Raw genomic sequence first — 27,188 nt, 5'->3', positions numbered from 1 at the left:
GGTGGATAAGTGCAGAATTTTAAAAAAGTAAATACAATTCACTCTTCATATTAAAGCAGTAAAACAAAGCGAAAAAACCAAAGAAATCAATTTACCTTAATCTGAGTCTGTTCGATTGACTTTTCCCATATCTGCTGATCATATGCTCCAATCTGAAATAGGAAGCAGGCTATTTAAGTGATGCAAAGGAAATCCTTTTATTTCGGTCAAGTCTCACAAAAGTCATGAAACTATTAAGTATCCATATGATACCTGGGAAATTTCTGTGCTTCTCTGAGGCTAGAATAAATTATTATTTCCTAGGACTATTTCCTTCAAAATTCAAGTTAGCTGGATCTAAAAGTAAGTTGAAAAGCAATGTCCAAAATATTTCAAATTAAATATCACCTTAAAAGATACTTCCACTTAAGAAAAACATCAGTAGGAAACTAGAGAAATAAAAGGTAATGGACAGCTCATTAAAATTGACAGTACCAATCTGAGCTGTGCAGATAAAGTTTTATGCCTGAAAAAGCAGCAGTTTAATTAGAAGCAAACTCTCAAAGCATTGCTGTGACACTGTGAATGCAGCCTGGAGATGGGAGGTTGAAAATCTTATTCGGGGACCTAGAACTGAGTTCAAAAGACCTAATGACCTTGTCCATCAGTTTTTCCATTTATGTTGAGAGATATCATGTAAGAATACCTGCACTACCAAGCTCAGGGAAAACTAACATGATAGGTATTCTTTGTGGGACCTTTTTGCAGGAAGCATGCTTTACAAATAAAAATACATTGATATTACCTTCTTTTGGTACCACGATATAGCATCTCTCTCATTTGAGGCCATCTGTGTCTCCAGCCAGAGAATGGGATTTCACTGAAAATGAAGGAAAACCAGTCAGTGAGTCCAGTTGCTGAAAGGTACTCTCCCAGTTTGGGTAGAACTCAGAAAACGCTTCTCTCAGCCTCTCCATGCGCTGCTGACCGTCTCGTTCCCCTGCTGTTTGCCAGGAAAAAAAACAAAAGCATACCAAAAAAAACTCTGGCGCAGTGGCGACCGGAGAAGCCTCTCTGCGATATTTTGTGCGAGTGTGTTCAGGGATGCAGGGAACTGGGAGAGGAGGGGAGGTCGCTGGAGTTGACCTGCACCCCACCTCCTCCGCTCCCAGGAGTCCTGCTCTCACCTGGTGCACGCTGCCCCGCAGTCCGGTGGCCGGGACCTTCCTCCTCAGTGGCCCCGGCCCGGCCATGAGGCCGGGGGCGAGGCGGCGGGCCAGGCAGGCCTCATCTTTCCCCCGAGGCGGAGACGCCGTCTGGGCCGTTACCATGGAGACTGCGGAGGACGCCCCAGCCTCGGAGGCAGCCGGCCGCCCAGCGCCCAGAGGAGGGCAGTCTGTTGCCAGAGAGCCGGCGCCCTCCAAGCCCGACCTATAGGGTCATCGGACAGACCCTAAAATAAGCAAAGAATGAGCTAGGAAAGGAGGGGGATAGAAAGTGAAGGCGGTATTAGCTAGGCTGCCAGTCGCTACGGCAACGGCAAACGGCTTTGTTCCGCTGAAAAAAGTCAAGTGCAGAGGTCCCAAGGCCCGGGTAGCAGCTGCTTCGGGGCGGCGGGCACGCGTCCTCGCTAGGCCGGGCCTGGAAGGGCCGTGACTCAGCCGGCCGAGAGCTAGACAACAGCAGCTCCGCAGACCACGGTGCAGCGGGGCCGCGGCTTCCGCTTTCCGTGTTTCGCTGTGAAGTTGGCTCCGCCCCCGGCCCGGGGCCTTCCCGCCGAGCCTCCGCCAGGCTTCGGGACCGAGGGGCTGGGGAGCTACACGGAGATCAAGGCCAAGAGCAGCTCCCCCAGATCACCTTTCAGGTCACTTTCTCACAAATGACTTTCCCAGCCCTTCATCTAAAGGAGGTCGGTCCAGATATTCCAATAGTTCCCCGTTCATTTCTTTGCAACGCTTATCTTTCCTTGTGTTTTCTGTTTCTTTGTGCTTCATTATATCCTATCGGTCTTCCTCAATGGGCTGGAGACTCCATGAGGTCAGAGACTAGGGCCTGGCAGGAGCCTGGCACACAGGTTCTCTACCTTTGCTTAATGAACGAATGTTTTCATGAATTTATGCCGTCCTGGGACGAAAGTCCTGGCAGGCTGCGCCTTATTAATTCCTTTCCTCTCCCGTCCCTCAGCAGCTCTGGGACTTAAGCCTTCTGGGTGCTCAAGGGTAAAGGAAGAAGAGGGCCAAGGCTTGGGGGGCAGGTTCCAGGACACTTTTCCAAATTAGGGTAGGGGAAGGTAGCGGCGGGAAGAACTGTTTCTAGGTTAAAAATTCAAGCAGGCTGATAGAGGTCAGGAGAAAGGAACGGTAGCGACCTCAAATGAATATTTAAAGATACATTAAGAAGGTTTTAAGCCTCTTTCCTCCTCTATACTTTTGTGGCCATTACTGGAACACCCCTAACGGCCATTCTCACCTCACTTGAAGCATTGACCTTGCTTGCCCAGCATTGTAGCATTTGGGTCAGTTAAAGCTAATGAGATAACGTTTAGACCACTGCAGAAAGCCTAAATGCAGTTCTAAATGTTTTACATCATTATTTTTGATTATCTACCAAATCGACATAAGGTGGAAGTTATTATCCCCGTTTTACCGATGAGGAAAATCGACTAAGATAAAAGTAACTCCCATAGAACTAATTTAAAATTATTTCACCCAGGCTTGATTTTTATATTCCACACATTGGCAGTGGCTTCCTTTCTGCTTTTGCTTCTTGACAGCTTTTCCCATCCTTAGAGCTGAACATGACAATTCTGTTTGGTTTCAACACAAATGGCTGACTTTAAAACACACACACACACACAAAAACAACACTGGAAAAATGAAAAAGTCATTTTTTGTATATCTAAATATTTGCTTTAAGACGTAAATAACACTAATTAAACATTTTACTTCATTGCTTAGCACACAAAGAGGCCTTGGGGGGAGTTCCTGGAAGAACTGAAATCAGGTAAGGCTCTCACTGAGCAAAGTGTGGGCTTTGAACCCAGAACTGCATTCAAATCCCTGCTCCCACTAAAAGCTATGTGATTTCGGGTAATTTATTCAACCTAACAAGCCTGTTTTCTCACCTGTATTATGGAGATTGTATTGTTACCTTCCTACTCAAGGCTGTGAGAATTAAATGAGCTACCTTCATAAAAAGTACCTGGCCCTCAACAGTTACTCAAAAAACATTCGTTCCTTCCCTCTTCCTTTCCTAATCATAAACAAGAGCTATCAGTGCTTAGGACAGGTACCTCAATTAAAGAGTTCACACAAATAAAAACTGATGAGGAAAAAATCCAGTGAGTTATGTCACTTAATACATCAATGGTATCTGAAACGTCTATAAACCACCTTCATTAACTAACACTGTATGCATGTACTTTCAAAAATATCGGCATCCCCAGAACAAAAATTTAAGATTATTCTCATAGGGATAAATCAATTTATGCAGCGAGGAGTTAACTGCCACAAATGCCAAGCATAGTTTTTCTTCTTCCCTCAAACTAACTGCCTCTCAATATGGATGAAATTTTCCCCCAGTATCTATGAACTTTCTTTAGGAAAGTCAAGATTTTCTAATTTTGTAATCTCTAATAGTAAAAAATAATAGGGGACAGAGAAGGGAGGGACAAATACTTTAAAAACAGGTTCCAGGTAGCTAGAATTCACATGTGCGATTCATTTTGTCATGAAACATCAGTAAAGGACAAATCAGACTTTGTTTATTAAAAAAATACTTTACAGGAAAAAAAAAACTCTATGCATTCCATTGTCCTATTTTACAAAGAAATAGCTTAACAATTTAACACACTTAGACAGCTACAAAAAAGCACTGTGTTAAAAGGATTATTATTCACACAAATTTAGATTTAAGACTATTCATTAAAAACCTTTTTAAAACACTCATTAATGTCAATAAACAAACTAAGGCCACAAAACGCAAATAGTCCGCCAGGCAAATTATACATTTCATCTATATGCAAAGACCTCTTAGATAAATTAAAGCCACAGGAAAAAAAGTCTTAGCTGCCAATCAAAATGGAGTTTAGTCACAGAAAACACTATTACATGAAAATTTACAACATGTGATAGAAGTAGTACATTAAGTATTTCTTTAGAGAGAATTGAAAAGTGCTATATTAAGAGACAGTGGTCTCAACTACATGCACAAGTGAATCCTAAAAGATGTATGAAGAAAATGGAAGGCCATAATATTTATGGAGAGATACTTGCTTTTAAAGCAACAAACTTTCAGGATGAGGATAGATCCCTTATGTGCTAAAGAAAAACATCTGTCTTGTACATTTCCTCTACTTACTGCATGACCAATAAATACAGCTACAACCTGTTTTTTCAAAAATAATACTTAGCAGAAATATGAACCTCTGGCATGTACTAGTGAAAGTTTTTTTTAAAAAACTTGTAGCAATGATAAAACAGATTTACAGACACAAACTCAATTATTCTAAAGATATAAATGCAAATAAATTTTTAATGGCAAATATAGATGAAAATAAATGATCTAATAATGAACTAATAATAATAAAGAATACATGCACTAAGGGGTTTTTTGAATTTTGGTATCTTGTTCCTAAATTAGCTTTCATTCTAGACAATAATTATAGAGGGAAAGGCAATAAGCAAAAGTTTCTCCAGTCATTAAGCATGAACTTTATGCCTATTAAGACTGATGCAAGACACCTTTTCCTAAGGTTTAGTAAATAATTTTATATGATAAGCCCCGTTTTCCCCCTACAAGAGCTTTTAATATTAGTCTACTGTAATTCCAACTATCTCTAAGGGGAAAGGGTACCTTTCAAAAGTCTTTAAATTCAAAATAATAAAGTACCAGTGAAACAAATTCTAAGTACTAAATTAGCAAATTAAAAGTACAATTAAGCCTAGGAATTCATTTTTAAAGAGTTAAAAACTTTGGAGGGGAAAGAAATATGTAGTTTTTATTATTATTGCTTTATGAATTTGGGATACTTCATAATCCTACTCCTAGTGTATCTTGGTAATTATAGAATGACTTCTGGGGCAGGGGGAAGACTTTTCTCCTGATTAGTGAATACCATAAAATCGTTCTAGTTACTAAGTTTACTCATTTACTGGGTCCTTTCCATAAGCACATTTAAAAAATATCCCTCTGCTCCACAAAATACTAAAACTTATAGCCACATTCTGCAAGTAATCTCAAAGAGCTGGCACAACAGGTAACATACCAAAAAAGGAAGATCAGCTTACATTTCAGTTACAACTTCACTGCCATCACTACTTTACAAGTCAGAAGACGCCAGATTGTTCCATGCCTCACTCCACCAAACCAAATAATTTAATGATTTTAGAAAAGTTGCTATCATTTGTATCACTAAACTAGGATACAGCTTTAAAGAAGTAAGAAACTCAAAACTTGCGCTTTTATATTCATCAGTCTTTAAAGCATGCTATTAAAATCTAATACTCACATAAGACATTCAGTTTCCAGATACATTACTAGCTAAATGTTTCTCTCTCAGTTCTATTGCAATTCTAACATACAATGAATTTATTAGTACATGATTTTAAACATTTTTATACTCTTTTAATATATGTTATATTGGAGTTGAGGGTAGAATGTTTTATAAAAAGAAAATGGGGATTTGCTTTTGATTGTAGGTCTTTGCAGATCCGCTGGTTCCTGAGTGATTATACACAGTGATGGCTGTCAGGAGACAGTCTCCTTGTTTATTAGCAATGACCAGCTTAGATGACAGGTGGCATCTGCTGGATGGCAAGTGGGAGATGGGGAAATCGGATCTTGGAAGACAAGAAAAAAAATTAAAAGTTTTTGCTTTAACAACCTTGTTCTTCATGATTATTTTAAAAAGCAAATGTTGCCTGAGAAGAATTTTACTTTGCACAGCCTGGTAAAGCTCTATGAAATTCTTCTGGACAGAAAAACAAAAATAAGAAATAACCCAAACCCACATACTTTGTGATTAACCCCTTCCCCCTAAAATAACAAAATAACAAAAAACACCCTCAAAGGCAGGTCCCTTAAAAATTAGCCTTGATAAACCAGAATTTACCCTAAAATTTATACCCAAGATTTTAAAACACCCCTGCAATAATCACATTACTGTTCATACCATTCTAATTACCTTATTTACAAAGATAACTAAAACCAACATCATTTCCAATTCATAAATGGTATACATTGAAATGTTTCTCTATTTGTCTTCATCCTTTTTAACAGAGAATACATACATATACATATATATAAGGAATAATACAGATTCTAACTAATCACTGCAGTATTTGCTGATGGTTACTTTTCTATCGGTTTACACAGTGACCTCTATACTTTGCTAATATGCATTTAACTACACAACAATATTGCACAAAGTAATATTTATATAAGATTTAACCTATTTCAGAGTATTTTAGAGAAAATTCATATTTGATATTTCAAAAGATGCAGCTAAGTTTTCATGGTGACAGACATAATAAAGCAGCATCTTTTTTTGCCTATGTTAATGTAAATATTCCAAATCTCAACCTCCAGAAAAAAAAATCTCCAAATTGCACTATAACCAGGTAGATACAAGAATCTGGTCTTAGGTGTGGGGAGTACTCTTCCTTTAATAAACAAAAGGCCTATTGTATTATTAACTAAGAGAAAGTGAAATGTGTATCCCATTAACATTCTAAAATAATAGAAAGTTAAGACTACACTAGCTATATGAACTGTGCCTGTTCGAAAAAAAATGGTTAAATACTCAGGCACTAATAAGGATTAGGCTACCTGAAACTCTAGGATGAAGTCTAGTGCCATATTCTTTATTAGACAGTAGCAACACAGAGTAATAATAAATAAACCCAGGTATTCACCAGTTGAAACTCTGAACTGAAGTATCTCAACAGATCTTTATGATGAAGAGGTTGATGCCAAGTGACAAAAATAGTTTTTCCTAAGTTTCATGCACAAAATATGGCAGCCTCATCTGAAAGATAGGTATCATTCTCTAAGTTTGATACTCGTGATCAGTTTAGGAAGCAAAAGTATCCACACAGAATGTGAGGATGCTAGGAAGCAGAACAATAGAGTATCATGTCAACATTATCTATTTTACCCAAAATATCTTCCACAGTTACCATGTATTCTAGAAGAGATTAATGAACCATGGAGAATGAATGACCAAGGACTATTCATCTTTAGATATTTTTAATTGAAATATCCACTGGGCTTTAAATAACAGATACAAAAAAAGACAGTTTGGATCAGAAAGTGCTGTGCTTTCTCTTTTGTTAAGAAATCAGAGAGCCACTGAATTCCTTAGAAACTATCTGTTCTTTATGGTTGGAACTAAATAACTGACTTGCCCACGTACAAGATGCAGGAATTGTTTCCTGCGACCTATGCCATTTTTTACTGTAGAAACTGAATCTGTGCCATAAAAGCACAAGTACTAAACCATAAATCTGATCTTCTATCATAAAAACAGCAAATATGGCAAGAGACAAGGCAAGATAAAATGAAAGGAAGTGAATTATTTACCAAATAAGAATCTGTTATTCCAGAGAATTCTCATTTTGATTTGAAGAAGAGATTGAATTGTTACCTCACACCTTAAAACAGAAAGTAGCAGCAGACCCACTATTACATACTGTACTAACGGGATAAGATACAACTCTTAACTTTGCATAATCTGTGTAAAAAAGATATGCTTGACATTTGTGGAATGTCATTTCTCTTTATAGAATTATAGGCAAGATTTCTCCAATAAAACTTAACTTAAGCCAGTTATAAAACTATAACTTCACATCAAAATTTAAAAAAGTTAAAAAATGTGTTTGAATATGTACATATCACACAGGAGTGCTTGAATGTTCCTGTAGATTGTGTTGCTGGTCAGAGTCCAGTCTACTTTCCACCTTTAAAACTGGAATAGGCTGAGTCATCTGATCTTGCTGTAGATTAAGTTCAGATGAAGGTGGGAAGGACGATGAAGCAGTTGTCAAAAGTTGCATCTCTGTGCATGTTTCCTCAGATTCAGTTTTTATTCTCACACACTGGGAGTCAACTTCTAATTCTCTCTTTCCAGTTAAATCATAGTCCACGTTAGAGCTGCTTTCTGTGTTTTGAGAGGCTTCCACAACAGGGTGGTACTGTTTAAGCCTTATATGCCAGGCTAAGCTGCACACTGCTGACACTGTTTTGAACTGATGAATGACATTTCTAGGGATGAAGTAGATATCATTGTCGCACAGCTGAATTCTAGCATAACGAATGCCTTCCCGCCTCATTTGGTTTAGTTTCGCTTCATCCACCCACTGCACACACTGAAGAGAGGAAAAAAGTTGCATGAGATTTTAAAGTAAAATATGTAAAGATGCAGTCAAATAAAACATTATAATTAGCACAGGAGAACAGTAGGATCAAATTAAAGCTAAACAACACTGTATGATATACAACTTTCTAAAATTTCCTACAATTCTTGAGACACATTTTTCCTCATATTTTACTACATTTCTAGTAAAAAAGTACAGGTTAAAATTAGGATGGCCTAGGGAATCATTTAAGTAAGTATTTCAAAATGCAACTAAATATCAATATTCTTTGACCCACATAAGGGCAACATTTGTCTGCTCCTTCAGTGTCTTTCAACCTTTTGCAGGTGAGGACACGCAGGGCAATGGGATTAACAGCTGAGACTGCTCATGGCCAGAACTGAGTTATCCTGGGCCCTCTGACCATCCCAGGCCCACCTGGCATCCCAAAGACTGAAGGATCTTAAGCATTCTGCTTGGGAAGCTCCGTTTCAATGATTTTCAACACCCTCCACAAACAGCCTTTAATAGTAATAAAATTAAAATCACTATCCCATGTATCCAACTATAAGATAAAATGAAAAATTAAATAGATACGGATACTTATTTCCAAAATCTCACTCAAAGAGAAATAAAAAAGCAAACGTTATTACCTGGGAAACTGGAGGTTCATGAAGGTCCAACTGAAGTCTCTGTACAACATCAGTAAAATCCTCAGCATGAAAACAAATCACATCTTTGGTTATGCGAGGTTGGTCACTCCTAAGATTAACAAAATTAAGCTTTAGAAACAAGCATCTCATAATGGAAAAAGGTGACAAATTTCAATCTTCCCGTTCCTGGAACTGCTATACTAGCAAAGAAATAGATGCATAACTCCTAAGGACAAAGTATACATTTGTTTCTTTAGTCAATTTAAAAAAAAATAAAACACCAATAAAGCATTTTTTTCAAAATTAAAATTAGTTGTTATAAAACTAAAACATCGATGACTAAAAACAGTTTTATTCTAAACTAGATGCATTTGAATCCTCTAACCACTTTGCCCCACCATCTCCATGCCACCCTATAATGTCATTATCAGGACGGAAAGAAATGGACAGAATACATCTCAGCCACACAACTGTCACACCTTCCAGCTTTCAAAGTAGAGAGGGGAAAAAAGCTAAATGATCTTTAACTTGAAATACTTAACCTGTGATTGAACTATAATTCAATCAAACTCTAACGTCAGATCAAACTCTACAGTAATATTGAAGGCCCTGAAGGCATAAAAACAAAGTAAAATACAGTTTTTAAATATGTTCTGAGACTTGTTTAAACCGGGCCCCAACTGAGTGTAAAAGGGTGCAACCTCTATGAAAAACAGTATAGCAGTTCCTCCCCAAATTAAAAAACAAATTACCATATGATCTAGCAATTCCACTTCTGGGTATATATCCAAAAGAATGAAAGCATGGACGTGAAGAGATATTTGTTCATAGCAGCCAAAAGGTGGAAGCAACCCAAGTGTCCACTGACAGATAAACGGACAAACAAAATGTGGCATATACATATAATGGAATACTATTCAGCCTTAAAAAGGAAATTATGACACATGGTACATGTGTACATGGTACAATATGGATGAACCTTGAGGATATCATGCTAACTGAAATAAGTCAATCACAAAAAGACAACAACTGTTTGATTCCACTTATATGAGGTATTTAAAGTAGTCAAATTCATAGAAACAGAAAGTAGAATGATGTTTACCAGGAACTGGGGGAGAGGAGAAAGGGAGTTATTGATTAATGGGTACAGAGTTACAGTTTTGCAAGATGAGAAAGTTCTAGAGATCTGTTTCACAACAACATGAATATACTTAACATTACTGAACTGTACATTTAAAAATGGTTAAGATTTTAATTTTATTTTATGTGCATTTTACCGTAATTTTTTAAAAACTGTCCCCGACCTTTCAAATTGAGTCCATGTTTTCTTAAGACATTAACCAATCTTGCAGCTGAGTTCCATTAACTTACCATTCACCAAACTGTACAGCTTTCAAAACCCCAACAGCAGCCGTACTCTGCCAGTCAAACCCCTGACCTACATGATCAGCATGAGCTCTTGTCCTATCTTCAAAGAGGACTTCACGGGGTTCACTGGTCCGAGGTAGGTACTGGAGATTTTTAATTTCATTCATTGATCTGTAGTTGATTTGGTTTTGAAGCAAAGAGGGGAAAAGAAGTATTAACAGCAGTAAGGCAAGAAGTCTACTAAAATGCCAAATTTTAAATAAGATGAGGGCTGAAAAGGGTTCAATGATTTCGATCATCAGCATTTAACACGCTATAGTGTAATGCTGAATGTGATTACCTTCTTCTCTCAGTATGTCACAATAATATAGAAGCTGTATCTTTGATTTGGCACAATTGTAGTGTTTGAATATATAAAATTTAGTTGTCTAGCAACAGAAAATACAACTCAGAGTTCAAGGCTGTATGTCTCTTTACCCTGAGTCATTTTTAAGTCTCAAAACATTCTACTAGACTTAATTCAAGATGGCAACCTGAGCATCTACATGATCTCCTTTCACGTTAAAAGAGAAGTAAAAGGCTTCAAACTAATGTGGTAGGGGTGGGGGAGAACAGTAGGAGAATGGATGGGAGTATAGGTGAAACAGAACTGGCTATGAATTGATAACTGTTGATACTGAATACATGGGAGTTTATTATATTATCTTCTGCTTTTTTATGTGCTCAAATATAATATGAATATGAAGCAACAAATGAAAGGCATTAGTGAATGAACAAGAGCAACACATTTCTGGAAGGTGAAAAATGATTAAAAGTGTCTTGGACTAATGAAACTGAGCAGAGAAAGCCACAGGCCTAGACTATACAAGAAGGGAATGGCAGCTAAAGAGGCTAGTATGATGATAATGGACAGAAAGGAAGTAAGGTTGAGAAGGGAGCAAATAAAGTGAAATCTGCACATAAACCTGTCACGTGCCACCCTAGTGGTAGAAATTTGGACAGTCAGGCATTTACCCTCATGCAGAAGACTGTGGGTGACCCACCAGCATCCATCTCTCATCTTAATTTCTCTGAAAGAACTCTGATTTTTATTAGGTATCTGCTCCTACCCTATATGGAACCTCATTCACAAGCTCCAGAGGTAGATCCTGATGAGTTCTGGCAAACTACACTAAGCTCATTCCCCTTGCCAGTGAATGATTTAGGAATGAGCATGAACTGATCGATTCTGGCTAGCAATATGAGAGGAAATCTGCTAAGAATTCTGCAAAGCTTCCTGGCTGCTAAAAAAGAAGTAAAGGACAATCTCTTCTTCTTTTAGATATAACCAGATCCAGATGTGATACCTAGAACTGCTATAGCCATCCAGCAACCATAATGAAAGCCACTGTAAATACAAAGCCTAGGAAAGAGAATGACAGAGGAGAGAAAAGGAAAAGATGTTTCCTTGATGACAGCACTCAACCATTTGACTATATGGTGCCTAGAGTCAACCCCTCTGAACTTCTTGAAATACAGGATAACATTTTATTTTATGAACCAGTCTGAATCAATTTTGTTGCCTGTAACCAAAAGCATCCTGATAAACTTTCAGCCAAAAAAATCCTGCATGTTCTTCTCTAAACACATTGAACTTACCATATGAATAGTACTAACGTAATCCTCTGGTATTTGGACATATCCTTTAATGCCCACTTCTATGCCTGTTAACTCTGAAGTGAAACCTATCTATTGACAAGCCTCACTGAAATATAAATAGAATGCCCAGTAAGCCCAATGCTGTGTTCCTAAATTCGAACGGGTCAACCAAGAATCACCAGATATGTGAAAACAGCCTACAGCAGCCTGACAAAGACCAAAAAATGCAATGCTGAAATGTAAGGATTTTGTCAGAAGACAAAAGTCAAGTAAATGTCCCGAAACTGAAAGCAAAAAGATAGTAAGAAATACGAGGATAATCAAACTGAGGGATCTATTATTCAGCCAACAGTAGTTTCATAAAGAAATAATAGTGAAAATGAAGAGATTACTGAAGCAACTAAGCAAGAAAAATTCCCAGAAATGAAAGGAGATGTGAATCTTTCAGTTTAAGGTACCCACCAAACAACAAAAAGGATTAAAAAATAAGAATTAAAGGCCCAAAGACGTATCATTATGAAATTAAGCTTCCAGAGAGGAAAAGAAAATAGGTTACTTACAAAAGAAGAATAATTACACTGGCATTAAGACTTCTCATAAACAATATTAGATACCAGAAGACACTAGGGCAATGCTAAAAAAAATCCTAAGAGAAAATACATCCTCTGGACTACAGCTAAACTATCAATCATATTTAATGACAGAAAAAGATATTTTCAGACATATGATGACTCAATACCTTCCTTTTCATAGAATATAACTTGAGTATGTGGTCAAGCAAGGAAAAGAAATAAACCCAGAAAGAAGACAACCACAGGTTAAGGCAGAAAAAACATCAAATGGTAGATAACTGTGAAATAAGCTTTTCACACTGAAGTAAGAAAACACAGAGCTCCAAAAGATTTCCAGGTAAAAAGTGATGAGTTAGAGCAGACAGTATGATTGAAATTCTGCATTCTTGAGGGTATGATAAAAGCAAAGAATGCAATGTAACTACCAACATTCTCCCCAAAAAGAGGCTATATAAAAAAGCAACAGCCAAAAAAAAAAAAAGCAATCGCCAAAGTCATAGAGGAGAAGGTCAGTGTGATTCTAGAAAAAAGTAATGTACCTTAAGCAATAAACAGAATAGAAGATAATTAGGGATATGGTCAAGAGAAGTGTATGGTATCACCTCAAAAAAAGGCAATCAGAAACTACAGGAAGGACTTCCCTGGTCACAGTGGTTAAGAATCCGCCTGCCAATGCAAGGAACATGGGTTTGAGCCCTGGTCTGGGAAGAACCCACATGCCGCAGAGCAACTAAGCCTGTGCGCCACAACTACTGAGCCTGCACTCTAGAGCCCGCGAGCCACAACTACTGAGCCCACATGCCACAGCCACTGAAGCCCGCGTCCCTTGAGCCCATGCTCTGCAACAAGAGAAGCCACTGCAATGAGAAGCCCGCGCACTGCAACGAAAAGTAGCCCCCGCTTGCCGCAAACTAGAGAAAGCCCGCGCGCAGCAACGAAGACCCAATGTAGCCAAAAATAAATAAATAAATTTATATTGAAAAAAACAAAGGAAACTACAGGAAAAACAGAATTAAAAAAAAAAAATCAGCATGATCCAAATATGAACGAAGCTAAAAAGTGGCATGATTTTCAGTATCTAGGTGAAATACAGAAAAGAAATATCCTTTTGTATATTATTCCTTTGAGTGATAACAAACCACTGGAACCTTAGAATATGAATATTAGCCTACTAGATGGATCTGCAATAAACTTACCTACCCATAATATTTTAAATGCCATCTGTTGGCTTTCAAATATTAGAATACATCTATTGACAAAGCATATAAAGCCTAATTATGGTTTTAAAGCAGAATATGAATTAGCCTCAACAATGTATAAGCACAGCTGACAAAAAGTAGAAGGGAGAGGAAGAGGATAAAGTAAGGCTCATTTAACTATTTGGAGAACCCATAAAGGGAATAAATCCCTATCTATTATACCAAGAAACTGACAAATTTCCTGTCAAACCCTTAAAACAAAACAAAAAAAGGCATTAAAAACAGAAATTGTTTTTGCCTCTGGTAAAAAGGTGTTTGCTTCTGGAGAGAAAGGTGGCCAGGATTTTTCATTATAAACCCTACTATACTGTTTGATGTTTTAAAACCCTGTGCATGTATTTCTTTAACTCTAGAGTTCATAAATTTAAAGATCATCTTCATTAGCAGTGCCCTGGATAAATAGACAGCTTCTCACATTAATTCCATCATTTTCAGCAACAGGGCATTCTCATTAATGCAAAAAGATGACATTACTTTTTAAGTTTTGATGTATTCACTCTAATTCAAAGTGCTTTTGAATGCCCCTCTTAAGAACATTTAATCCCAACAGAAATAAAATTTGATAGCACCTCAGATTAGTTGAGAAATAATAAATTATTAAACAAATGATGTTGCTACAACCGCCTAATTACTTGGAAAGAATGTTAAACTAAATTTCTCCCTCTATACTGAAATCAATACCAGGTAGATAAAATATGTAAATACTGAAATCACAGATGTACTAGGAGAAAATGTAGGTATTTTATAACACTAAATGAGAGAAGGCTCTTCTAAGTTTGCCACTAAAAAAGAAACCTCAGAGGAAAAGACAGATCTGACAACACATAAATAAAACTCTGTGAGTAAAGAAGAAAGAAACTGAAAAAAATTATGAGTAAAGAAAAAACATAAGCTAAAAGAAAAAAATGAGAAAAACCTATAACGTAAGAAAAAAATAGTTAATAGTTACAATACATAGGGATTTTTACAAACGAAAAATATCCCAACAGAAATATGAGTAAAGAAAATTAAGAGGGAATCACAAAAGAAGAAATACAAACGCCTCAAAGAAAAACAAATTAGAATAACACATTTTTGTCCAATCAGATCAACAAAGTTAAAGAGAATGTTAGTGGAGAGTATGGGGGAAAGGGTACTATTTTACTATATGGGTGGGAATATAAATTGGTACATTTCTGGAAGTCAATTAGAAATGTATATATACTTTGAGCCTTTAGTAATTTCCACTAAGAAATAAACATGCACATGGCACAAAGATATTATCTACCTACCTACCTATCAACCAACCACCCAGCTGGCCACAATCAATGATGTGCCATACATGTTTAACAATTGGCTTTAGCAGAGGAGATGGCTCATTTGTAGCTGATATGCTGATTTGTGTGGTATAAATACTCACAACATGGCCAATTTCAAGTTACTAATGTGACCTCACTCAATGTGGAATTGCGAGGCTAATAATGCCCTGTAAGCTGGTACAAACTGGCTCCAGCATACCACTGTCGTGTCTGTCAAAACACCATTTATATTGAAAAAAATGCAAACAATTTACACTAATAAAGAATTGGTTAGGGCTTCCCTGGTGGCACAGTGGTTAAGAATCCGCCTGCCAACGCAGGGGACACAGGTTTGAGCCCTGGTCCAGGAAGATCCCACATGTCACAGAGCAACTAAGCCCTGCGCCACAACTACTGAGCCCGCGCTCTAGAGCCCACGCACCACAACTACTGAAGCCTGCATGCCTAGAGCCCATGCTCTGCAACGAAGAGCCACCACAATGAGAAGCCCATGCACCGCAAAGAAGAGGAGCCCCCGCTCGCTGCAACTAGAGGAAGCCCACATGCAGCAATGAAGACCCCAAACAGCCAAAAATAAATAAATTTATTTTAAAAAAATAAAGAATTGGTTAAATAAATCTTGATACAACCATACAGTCAAAACTACATAGTCATTTAGAAATGATGATATGGCTGCATCTTAATATAACATGTAAACCTAAGGGGGGAAAAAAACAAGTTTTAAAGTAAACATCACATAAAAAATGAGTTAATCTGTGTAAAAAGAAAATTTATGAGTATATATGGACCAAAATTGGAAAGGTTAATGTGCCTAAATGGGTGGGATTATAGATATTTTTTGCCTTTTTACTTTTTTCTATTATCTTTTTTTTAAGTTTATAATAATCAGGAAACAAACAATGGTCATTTCCTTTTGGGAAGGATTATAGAATAAAAAATGTATGCAATACTTAAGAATTTAGAATATCAACATTCATCATCATGATGTACAAAAACTGCTATGGTCTAGCAATGTACAGAAGTTTTGGTTTACTGCCATGTTCTACCATGCCACCACCTTGCATTCATAAATAGTTTTTACAAAGTATTTTCATGATTATCTCAAGTACCTAAGGTTATTCCATACTTAGCTCTAGTATTTATTCTCCTATGAGCTTTAAGGTAAGGTCTAGCCTAGTCCATTAAAACTCACTTTTGGGTACTTATTGTGAGTTGCTATTTTTTGAGTTGCTAATTTTCAGTCCCATTAAATTGAGATTTTTTTCATAGTCCTAGAATAAGTTAATCTACATTTGTTTAAACAAAATAAATTTGTCTGAAACAATGTTAGGCCAATATGAATTGCTGTAGGAGAATACATCATTGGTTTCATTCAGTAAATACTGATCACTTGCTATGTTAATGAAGACAGAGAAGAATTAGACTGTCCTCAAAAAGGTTAAAATTTATAGTAAAAACCAAAAACGTGTAAACAGATCATTAATGAACAGAATGATGTGTGAGCACAGAGAAGAGAATGACTAAGTCTAAGGGAACAAAGAAAAGCTTCACAAAGGAAGTGACATCCAAGATAAGTTCTGAAAATTCGTTAAGAGTTTGCCAGGTAGAGAGGAAGATGGAGGAGGGGATGCCATTCCAAGCAAAAAGAGCAGTGCAAAAGCACAGAGTTGTGAAAGACCATGGTTTGGAAACTGAGTTCAGCATGACTGGAGCAGACTAAAAGCAGATACATCTAGAAGAGATACTGTCAGGGCCAGATTAGAAAAGATCCTTGTAATCCACACAAAGGAGTTTAGACCTTTATCTTACAGGCAGTTAGGACCCAGGTTTTAAGAAAAGAAGTGAAAATTAAATTTGTTTTTTTGGAAAGTTGCCTCACTCTGGTAACTGTGTAATGAGTTCACTGGACTAAGGAACTGACGGCTGGAAGATTTACTTAAGATAGCTCTTCAAATAATTTAGAAAAATGGTTTTGAAACTGTGCTCAAGTCTCAATCATCTCTATAAGCAACCAACTAAAAAAAAGTGCTTCTGTTTATTTGAGAAAAATAAATGTTTACCGTCGTCTTTTGAAGGGTGACTTTGGCATATCTGCTGTAGGGATCATCTGCTCTCCTGGCCTTACCCACATGATAGGCCCATCATCACTCTGGGACCTACACTGGAGTCGAAGGCTAGAAAGCGTACCCCAGGGCAAAGTCATCTGGAAGTCAGAAGAATAAGTCACGTTAAAAAAAATTTTTAGACTATTTACAAGTTAACCCCTCACACCCAAAAGAAAGCTCTAAGGAGGTTATTTTGTGTGTATGAAGAAAAAAATGTATTAGACAGTAATTTATATGTAAAAAAGAATAATTGAAGTTAAGTATTTTATACCAATAATTTTCTAAACATTTCTACTCAAAACATTGGATAAAAAAATTTTAATAGATAAGATTAGCTTAAAACTTTTTAATGGAAAGTGTCCATTTAAGTAACGATCAGAACTTTAATAACCTGAAAAACACTCACTTTCAGAAATGGTGATTCTTCTAACATATCAAGGAACTCTGGGAAATAATCACCAACTTCTTCATCTACTGCTCCAACAAGACTTATCTGCCGCATAGGACCTGCTCGGTAGGTGCCACAGCAGTATGTCCTGTTGACCTGAGATAAAATGAAAGAGGGGGGAGAAAGGACTGAAGTACACTATAACATAAGAATCAGGATAGGGTATTATTTCCAATGTTGCTATTTCTTCTACATACTAAGAATTCAACGGTCAGTACCTTGGATAAAGTCAATAGTTACAGAAAGGCACCCTAGCACACTGACAAATACATTGATATATGAACCATAAACAGAAATTTCAAGGTGAAAGTTAGTCCATGGTCCAACGTCTCAAGGAAATACTGAAAACATTAAGATAAACTTCTCTGAGAATGATGATTTTTGAACTTTGTAAACACTTTCAAGTGATCTTTATAAGGAAAAAAAATCAGTAAATAAACAGTTAAACTGACAGGGCAGGGGAAGAAAATAGACTATTGTCAAATTAATCTTCCATATTCATTTTGTACTCCCTAGCTTGAAAGCCTTCACATCAGGCCAGATACCAGGTTGACTGTTATTAAATCCAATCTCCCAGTACTTCCATATAAGATCCTCCACCCTAGGCAGGCTGATATTTTTCTCTAACCAACTTATGCCATACTTGTATCTATCTGTAGTGATTTTTCTCCTGAATCTGCCCTTCTTGGAATGTCCTCTTTTCTGTCAACCTCAATCTTAACTTTCAAAGATGAGTTCAAGATTTTTCTTCTGAAAGCCTTCCTGATCTCCCTTGATAATCTAATGTTACCTGCAAGCATAGACATTTTCTCTGTACCAACTCTAGTAAACTTAGGGCATATTCTATACAAGTTTGCAGCCCAGGGAATCTTAACTTTCAAACAGAATCTACCAAGTGATTCAATACAAGCTGATATTATTCTTCTAGTCATTTTCATGTATGTTCTTAATATTCCTACCTCCAATTCGGAATGAATGTTTCTCAAATGTAGAGACAGATCCTGTGCATACAGATGACTAGACTAAAAATGCTGGATTCTAACCAGGATTTCCACCTTGGATCAGTAACCTAGCATTTTCTACCTCAGGTAAGATGCAGATTAGGTTGAAAAGCCTAACATACAATTATACATTTAAATGATGGGTTTCTATTGAAGAGTCAAAAAAAAATTTTTTTTAAGAATCACTTCTTATTGTTTCAAATATCACCTCTTTTGCCTCAATAGAAAGCATAAATGACTGTCTAGTATTTCTTACACAGTTCTTTAGTGCTAGTTTTTTAGCAGCATTTTCAGAATCATCCCACTGTTTTTTTTTTTCCATAGACAATTTAATGTCATCCCACACATACACTCACACCAAAAAGAGGTCTGAGATCTTGTTATCAAATAGCAGAGATTTCTTAATTCCTTACAAATTTTTCCCCAAAAATCTCTTTAGGTGATCCTTAAACAGCAACCGCCCAGGCCAGAATTACCTTGCATATATTTGTATGAATTACCTTCCATTTGTTTGTATGATCATCATGCTGTTAAAAGCCAGGGGAGGCAGTCTGGGAAAGAGGATGATTATGGGATACAGAGATAAGGAAGCTTTTCTAAGTAAGCATTATTGTAACCTTTCTAAGCCAAGCACCCTAAAACAAGCAGAATTTAACTTTAGTACAAGTTCTAGGAATAGTATGCTTTCAGGGCTAATAAAAGAAATACCACTCTCCTCCAAATACCTCCCCCCAACTATTCCCAATTATCAGAAATTCCTTCCAACAAAGGCTTTCAAGCTATGTGGTAAATGTCCTAAAGATGTGTCACAATTTAAATCTCACATAACTTAAGAGACCAATCTTTAAGAAGTACACTGCCATGTGGTAGTTTTCACCAACTTATGTGGCCTACTAGCTTTGAGACTATACAACTCTTAATGCATTATTAATTTGAAGGAATTCATATTACTTTAAATTCTGCACACAAAGTGAGACTGAATAAGCATTTTTATACAGTACTCTGAGATTACCTAATTTAAGTACCACTAAATTCAATAGCACTGAACTCGAAGACAACGTAAAAATGCAAACACCTAGGATAATTAATATGTGACATGAATAAACATAAAGCATCCTTTCCTATTTGGAAAGAGAAAGTAAACCTGAAGAGGAGAAACTGCTGAATTTATGTTTGCTGAGTCTAGAAATAATCAGCCATTCAATTGTGGCCAAAAAAAAGGTAATAGTAGTAAAGCTGATTAACAGTATCTATCACTTGTATAAAATAATTTAACAAATGTTAATGTTTGTGATACATTTAAAAAACTAACAGCACAAGTTAGAAGATGGACAACATTTATGGCCAGAAATTCAACATGTACCAACTGTGTGACACTAATGCCAAACAAGCAAATTACTAACTATCCCCAGTATCTATTCTACCCCCCCCCCTTTTTTTAAGTAACAGAACTTCTTGGGCATATAGCTGCTTGGCAACTAAGTGTGGTCTATGACTAAGTTCTGGCCAATGAGATGTTAGCACAAGTCACATATGCAATTTCTAGAGCATATGTAATTAAGTGGCTTGCTCTCCATTTCCTCTTTCTCTCTTCTGAGGGCCAAGTTCAACCATGCACATGACAACACCAAAGGAAATGGCAAAACTTAAAGACAGAAGGAAAGGAGAATCCAAGATGACATCATGGAACAGAGCTGCTTACCTCTGGGCTTGTTACTTGAGAAAGAAACTTATTTTGTCCTAGCTACTGTATGTGCGATCTCTTTGTTACGGTGGTTTAGCCTATATCTTGTATACTTTGTACTAAGGGAGGCAATACTCCATATTGCACAGATGACACCTGGAGCATTATCTCCTGCTCTGGGCTAAAAAAAAAAGTCTATTACAAGAGCACACCCGAAAGAGAACAATCAAGATGATTAATGACTTGGAAATCATACAGATTGGAGGAAGAGTGATGAAATTAAAAATATTTCAAAAGTATTTGACTTGAAATGATTAAAGTGGGGACACAATAATCTTCAAATACTTGGAAGCTTATCACAGAAGAGTAGACTTATATAGCCTTAAATAAAGAATAAGAATTACAGGAAAGCCAGTATCATTCATTTAATAAAAGTTTACTGTATATTATATGCAGACACTGTCCTAAACACAGATACAGCAAACCAGACCCATCCTTGGCCCCTGGAAATTTACAGTCTAGTAGAGAGAGGCATATACTAAACAAATAATTATAAACTGTGACAAGTCTTCAGGCACTTGTAGGACACTATAAAAGAGAACACGGGATGCTGATCTAGGGGATAAACTGTTCCTCAAAGTAACACTGAATTAAAATTTGTAGAACAAGTTGAACGGAAATAAAATCCCTTAAGCATCACCCTTTCCAGGGTCTAGAAAAAAGCTAGTGATGCTAAACACAGAAAACAAAAGAGAAAAACGAAGATGAGACTGGAGAAACAAGCTGTGGCTGGATTATGGAAAGCCTTGAAGACCACATTAAGAATTGGGGGAATCACTGAAGGATCTAAAGTAGTAAAAGGAAAGTTAATAGATTTGCCTTTGTTTTTTTAGGGGGGGTGGGGGGCTTGGGAGTTGTTTTTGTTTTCTCAACAGGACACTGAAAGAGAAATGACTAGTTAGGAGGTTTCTGTAATATTCCAAATAAGAAACAACCAACTAAGCTAATAACGGTGGAGTTGATTTTTTAAAGATTTGAAAAATAACTATAAGATAAAATTGTAAGGACTTGGAGAAAGTTAGATATGACAGAGAAAAGAAAGGAGTGTCAAGGATGTCTTGCAGGTTCTGCCCTTTGCAACCACATAGAGAAAGCACTCTTCCTACTAGAGGAGAGGACCAAGTTTGGGTGGGGAGGTGGTATCTTCAGTTTGGGACATAATGAGCTTGAAGTGTGTAGTAGGCGAAATAACGGCTCCCAAAGATATCCAGGTCTTAATCCCTAGAACCTGTGACTGTTACCTTATACGGCAAAAGGACTTTTCAGCTGTGAATAAATTAAGAATTTGGAGATGGCAAGATATCCTGGGTTATCCAGGTGAGCCCAAACGTAATCACAGTTGTCATAAGGAAGCAGAGGGAGATTTCACCACAGAGAGAAGGTGACTTGGTGATAAAAGCTGAGACTGTATTGATGCACTTTGAAGATGGAGGAAGGGAACACAAGCCAGGAAATAAAGATGGCCACCAGAAGTGGGGGGGGGGGCACAAACAAACAAAAAACCCCCAAAACAAAAAAGTAAGCAAACAAACAAACAAAAAGATTCTCCTTCAGAACTGTAAGAGACTAAATTTTTGTTGTCTTAAGGTACTATGTTTGTGGTAATTTGCTGAAATCAGAAGAGATGGGTACTGAGGTTACAAATCCTAGTCATTGTCAGTAATCGGAACTTTAGTCTTAAGAGAGACCTGACTAGAGAAAATATGGAGTCCAAAGAACAGGGGTCTTGGAAAGCTCCAAATTAAAAAAAAAAAAAAGGGAAAGAAAAGTTGACAAAAAACAATGTAAAGGAGTTGTTAAGTGGTCAGAGAGGTTCGAAGAAAACCAAGAGAGCGCAGTATCATGAAAGTCAAAGTAAGAAAATACCTCAGGAGGAATTTGGTCAAAATGCTGCTGAGACTTCTACTATGATGCAGATATAAAATGCCCACTGGTGACCTTAGCAAGAGATGTTTCAGATAAATTATGAGGGCAGAAACCAAACTGATGTGGAGATATGAGGCAATGGAGACAGCAAGTGTAGACAATTCTTTCAAGAAGTTTGGCTGTGAAAGTAAGAAGAGTTTGTAGTTAGAGGGGGAAATAGGATCAAGGGAGAATTAAGATGGAAAGACTGTGCAACCCTCCATAGGTTGTATAAGCTTTCACCAGCAATATAAGAAAGTATGTATTGCCCCATAACCCCATTAACAGGATGTTAAAAAATTTTTGGAGTTTAACAAATAAGTAAAAACCGGCATCTTAGTAGTTTTAATTTCATTTTCTTAGGAATGAAGTTGTATGTCTTTTCAGATAAGAGGATTAAAGGGCCATTTGTATTTCTTTTTCTGTGAAATGTCCATTTACAATGCTTGCTCATTTTTATACTGTGTTGCTAGTATTTCTCTTATCTATTTCTAGAGCTCTTTACAGTTTAGGAAGGTTAATTATCTGTCAGGTGATATGAATTTATCTTTTGACCTTGTTTACAGTGATTTTTGTTTTTGTTTTGGTCATAGTTAGAAAGACCTTTGCCACTTAAAAGTTGTAAAAGAATTCCTTCATGTTTTCTTACATTTATGTCTCCATTTTCTACATTTAAATCTTTGATCCCATTTGGAATTTACTGCGGTATACAGTGATATGAATACTAAGATAAATTCTAGATATCCTGATGTCCCAACACTACCTTCTCTTGCCACCAATGATTTGAGATGCTATCATTTTTATATATCACATGCCTATATGTATTTGGGTCTATTTCTGGACTTTTCTGCTTCACTGAACAATGTTCATTAATTAGTATACACTTATTTAATAATTAAATCTTTAGAATGTATTGGTATCTGATAGGGCACTCCTCCATCATTGCTTTTCTTTTTCAAAGTTTTCCTGGCTGTTCTTGTCTGTTTATTTTTTCATACAAACTTCCAAGTCAGGTGACTGTCCCAGAACAAAACAACTACTGGTATTTTTATTGGGATTATGTTCAATTTATAATTTAGGGGAAATCGTCATTTTGATGTTGGTTCTTCTTAGTCCAAGAATGTGCTATATCTTTCCATTTATGTATTCTCTTGTGTGATGTTTTAATGCTAACACAAAGAGTTTGGTAAAGGTGAAGAAGACTGCTAGTTAAACAAGGCAGACGGAACATATGATTTATTTATATTCCTTATCAAAACCCCACTCAAGTGAGAGTAAAATAGAAAGCCTATAAATTCCAGAAGCTCAAACAGAACAGAAGCAAAAATGATAGATACAAGCTATCAAAACATTTTTTGAAGGTTAAAAAAACGTACAGGGGAATTAGCAGATGGAGAACTTTGAACACTGAGTACCTGTATAGAAGATACCCAAAAAGCAAGTTCGTGCTGCAAAATCATGGAAAGGCTAAGTATCACAGAAGGTGGGTAACCAGGCATAGAACTAAAACAAAGGAGATGGGTTTGAAATCTGTTTAAGAGTCAGTCAGACCCCTCCACTTACTTACCTTCCACCTCCCCCTCCTATACTCTTTCTTATCCTACCTATTTTGTGGAGAAAGTTAACCAGAAGACTATAGAAACAAAAATACCAGGCACAAGTATGGAAGAGACCCAGTATACTGAAAAGAGGGAATTAAAATTCCATATATTTTAACGATGAAATCACCTACCTACTTTCATAGTTCAGCTCCAAGAATTCTAGCAGACAAGGACATAAGCTACTCTGCTCCTCTGGCAAAAATGTGGTGGACTCTCAGCTGTAAAAATTAAAAGCCCCAAAGAAAAGACCTCTAAATGCTGATATTGGGAGCTTTTCTACAATGATATGGCCAGATTCCCTACCCAGTCATCAAATGATAAGTCCTATTGTAAGTCCTACAGAGTTTCTAATCAGTTTTGTACTGACTCATATCTAAATATAAACAGATCACCAGATGTTTGAAGAAAATAACTAACATAAACAGAAGATTAAGACAAGCAAAAACAAACTTGATGAAACGGAGACACCTTAGAGCATAAAAGAAAATTTCAAAACAAGAATAATTAATATCATCAGAGAGATCAAAGAAGACATTGCATCCATGAAATAAAAACAGGAAAGTTACTTTTTTTAATGAAAAAACAAAAAATAAGAACAAGCTCTTAAATTCAAAGTATTACAGCTGAAATAAATCAACAGGAGAAAAAGAAGATAGTAAAATCTCCCCAGAAAGTAGAATAAAAAGACAAAGAAAAATAAAAGGAACGATAAGAAAATTAAAGGTTTAGCCAGGAGGCCTAACACCCAACTCAAAAGTTTTAGAAAAAGAAGACGGGAAAACTGAGGTAAGGAAATTAACAAAGAAATAATAGAAAATTTACCCAAATGGAAGGATATGCATTCCCACGTTGAAAAAACCTAAACGTTCAACAGAGTGAATTAAAAAAAGACTCATTCCAATGAGATCTGAGAAAATCACAGAGGTTGCAGGTTGCTTTCAACTACACTGGTGATGCTTTATACCTTGGGCCAGGTGGCAAGAACACAGGTTTTTGTTATTATTCTTTACCCCTCTTTATATGTCTGAAATATTTCATAAATTAAAAAACAACAAAAAAAAGACCCATTTAAAGACACATTATTCTCAGTGTTTTGAAATTTTATAGGAAAGAGATTTTGAAACTTCCAAAGAGAAAAAAACAGGACAACTTGACATTGGATTTCTCAGTAGCAGCACTAGAAGCTTAAATAAAGACAGTGGAGTAACACCTTTTATCTGCAGAAAAATGACCTCCAACCTAGAATTCCACACCTATCTGAACGACCAATCAATGTAATGGTAGAAGAAAGTCTTTTGAGACATGTGAGGTCTCATCTGAGTCACTGAAATGAGGCAACAGAATAGTCATGGAATCCCAGAAGAGGAGAAAAAGGCAAACAGAAATCCCAGGATATACATGTATAGGATACGTGGGATATATACAAGATATTACCAATACATCTCAGGATAGACCTCTAGATATATTCTTACTTCAACGCAGTAATATTACAAAACTGTAAACATGTTAAATGTCCAAATACAGGAGAATAAAGTGATATAGTCAAACAACAAAAAAAATATAGTGGTTAAAATGAATGAACTAACTAGAATTACATGTATCAACATAATTCTCAAAAGCAATGTTGAACCAAAGCAATCTGTAGAATGATACATGCAGTATACTATTTATAAAGTGTTAAATCACACAAAATTGTTATATACAGTTTATACATTCATAGATGCATAGCAAACTATTAGAAGATATATAGAAATGATAAACCTCATATTCAGAATAAAGACTGACTTCTGGGGAGAAAAAAACCATTCTTTTAATAAAAATAAAGGAAACATACAAAGCAGGAATTCACTTAAAATCATGTGCAATTTTCTTTGTATGGGAATGGAAGGGGTAAAGATGGGATGGGGGTGAGTTAAGGTCCTAAGCAAATGGGTATAGAGTTTCTGTTTGGGATGATGAAAAAGTCCTAGAAATGGATAGTCATGATGGTTGCACAACACTGCAAAAGTATTTAATGCCCGTGAATACTTTAAAATAGTTAAATAGTAAATTTCATGCTATGTATGCTTTGTGACAATTTTTTTAAAATCCTAAACAAGGTGAGGGATAGAATCCAGAACACAGGCAGAAGGATTAACTTCTGAGGAGGAGGTGAGATAGCTTCTCTACCGTTAACAGGAGGGAATGCAGAAAAGATGTATACAGACAAAAAGTCTAAACAATCATCATGAAGAAAAGGCAAGCAAGTTGACCAAAGAAAAGAAGTTTCCTACACAATGTTGAGGGCCCACTGGAGGCCTTATGAAACGTTATGAAGAGACAAGCTCCTGAATAAATATCAATCCAAAACTGATTTTCAAAAACATTTGCACTAGGTAGAAGTTAGACAAGATTATCTCCAAAAGCCCTTGGTTTATGATTCTATGAAATTCTAAGAGGATTGTATCTACTGGTCAAATGAAGGGAATGTGAGTATTGGTAGATGGCATACAGCTTAAAACAGTGTTTCTTAAACTTGCCTGATCATAGGAATTGAATCACTTGAGGTATTTATCTCAGGCGTCACTCCAGACTTAATGAATCAAAATTTCCAGGAATGGAACCTGAGATTCTAAATATGTGTTTGGAACTAGCAACCCCAGATTATTCTTAGGATCTGGCATATTTGAGAAACTCTGGCCTGGAAATGGCACTGAAAGCAAAGAACAAATTGAGTTCTACCACTTCCCAAAGAATGCGTTGGGGGCACAGTGGAGGAAGAAGTAAGTGTAATGAGGATTGGAGGGAAGTAAGTAGAGACCAAAAAACAAAAAAAGTAAGGCTGCTGTGGAAGCAAGAGACATAATGCCAAACAGGGAAAACTCAATCTTGAGTAAAATCAAAAGGTACAGTGGGTAGGGGAGGACAATTTGTACATAGGGGGATAATGACTGTAAGAAAATAGTCATTAGCTTTGCATGTGTTAAATTTTTAAATTTATTTATAATATCTATAAAAGTTTAAAATTTAAATATATATATTGCTCTGTGTCCATACATATGTAGTCCTTTAGATTAGAAACTCAACTTTACAAAGTTATCCTGTAACAATTGCTGAGTGTTAAATAAGCTCAGCTGTGCTCCCAATAATACACCTTTTAATAAGGATAGCCATAAATCAGTTAAGATAGCCACTCTGCTGACAATTGAAAAAACTTGGAATCAACCAACATGTCCTTTAGTAAGGACACATTATCCTTACTAATGGACACATTATCACTATAC

At 36.5% G+C, this 27,188-nt stretch overlaps 2 protein-coding genes across 6 annotated transcripts in view; both read right to left on the bottom strand.

Annotated features, from left to right (window-relative positions):
* Positions 1-1,674, bottom strand: part of PHTF1 (putative homeodomain transcription factor 1) — a 71,925-nt gene extending 70,251 nt beyond the window's left edge. For 4 of the 5 annotated variants that reach the window (XR_004042206.3, XR_009564366.2, XM_060301094.2 and 1 more), the window contains exons 1-3: positions 1,167-1,674; positions 785-859; positions 96-152 (exon numbers count right to left, since the gene is read on the bottom strand). Coding sequence is in view for 2 of the 5 variants with exons in the window: in XM_060301094.2 (XP_060157077.1) it covers positions 96-152; positions 785-829 (102 nt within the window). In the remaining 3 variants the exon portion in view is untranslated. Of the gene's footprint in view, positions 1-95; positions 153-784; positions 860-1,166 lie in introns of those variants that run through there. The other variant, XM_060301100.2, reaches the window with a different exon arrangement.
* Positions 1,675-3,726: 2,052 nt separating this feature from the next.
* Positions 3,727-27,188, bottom strand: part of RSBN1 (round spermatid basic protein 1) — a 41,562-nt gene continuing 18,100 nt past the window's right edge. Inside the window, exons 3-7 of the mRNA XM_030869078.2 lie at positions 17,633-17,770; positions 17,182-17,324; positions 10,358-10,525; positions 8,987-9,095; positions 3,727-8,345 (exon numbers count right to left, since the gene is read on the bottom strand). Coding sequence (XP_030724938.1) covers positions 7,872-8,345; positions 8,987-9,095; positions 10,358-10,525; positions 17,182-17,324; positions 17,633-17,770 — 1,032 coding nt within the window. The 3' untranslated portion in view covers positions 3,727-7,871. The remainder of the gene's footprint in view (positions 8,346-8,986; positions 9,096-10,357; positions 10,526-17,181; positions 17,325-17,632; positions 17,771-27,188) is intronic.

Source organism: Globicephala melas, chromosome 1 (assembly GCF_963455315.2).
Source record: "Globicephala melas chromosome 1, mGloMel1.2, whole genome shotgun sequence".
In the NCBI taxonomy this organism is placed as follows: domain Eukaryota; kingdom Metazoa; phylum Chordata; class Mammalia; order Artiodactyla; family Delphinidae; genus Globicephala; species Globicephala melas.
This window is presented reverse-complemented; position numbering and strand designations above follow the sequence as displayed.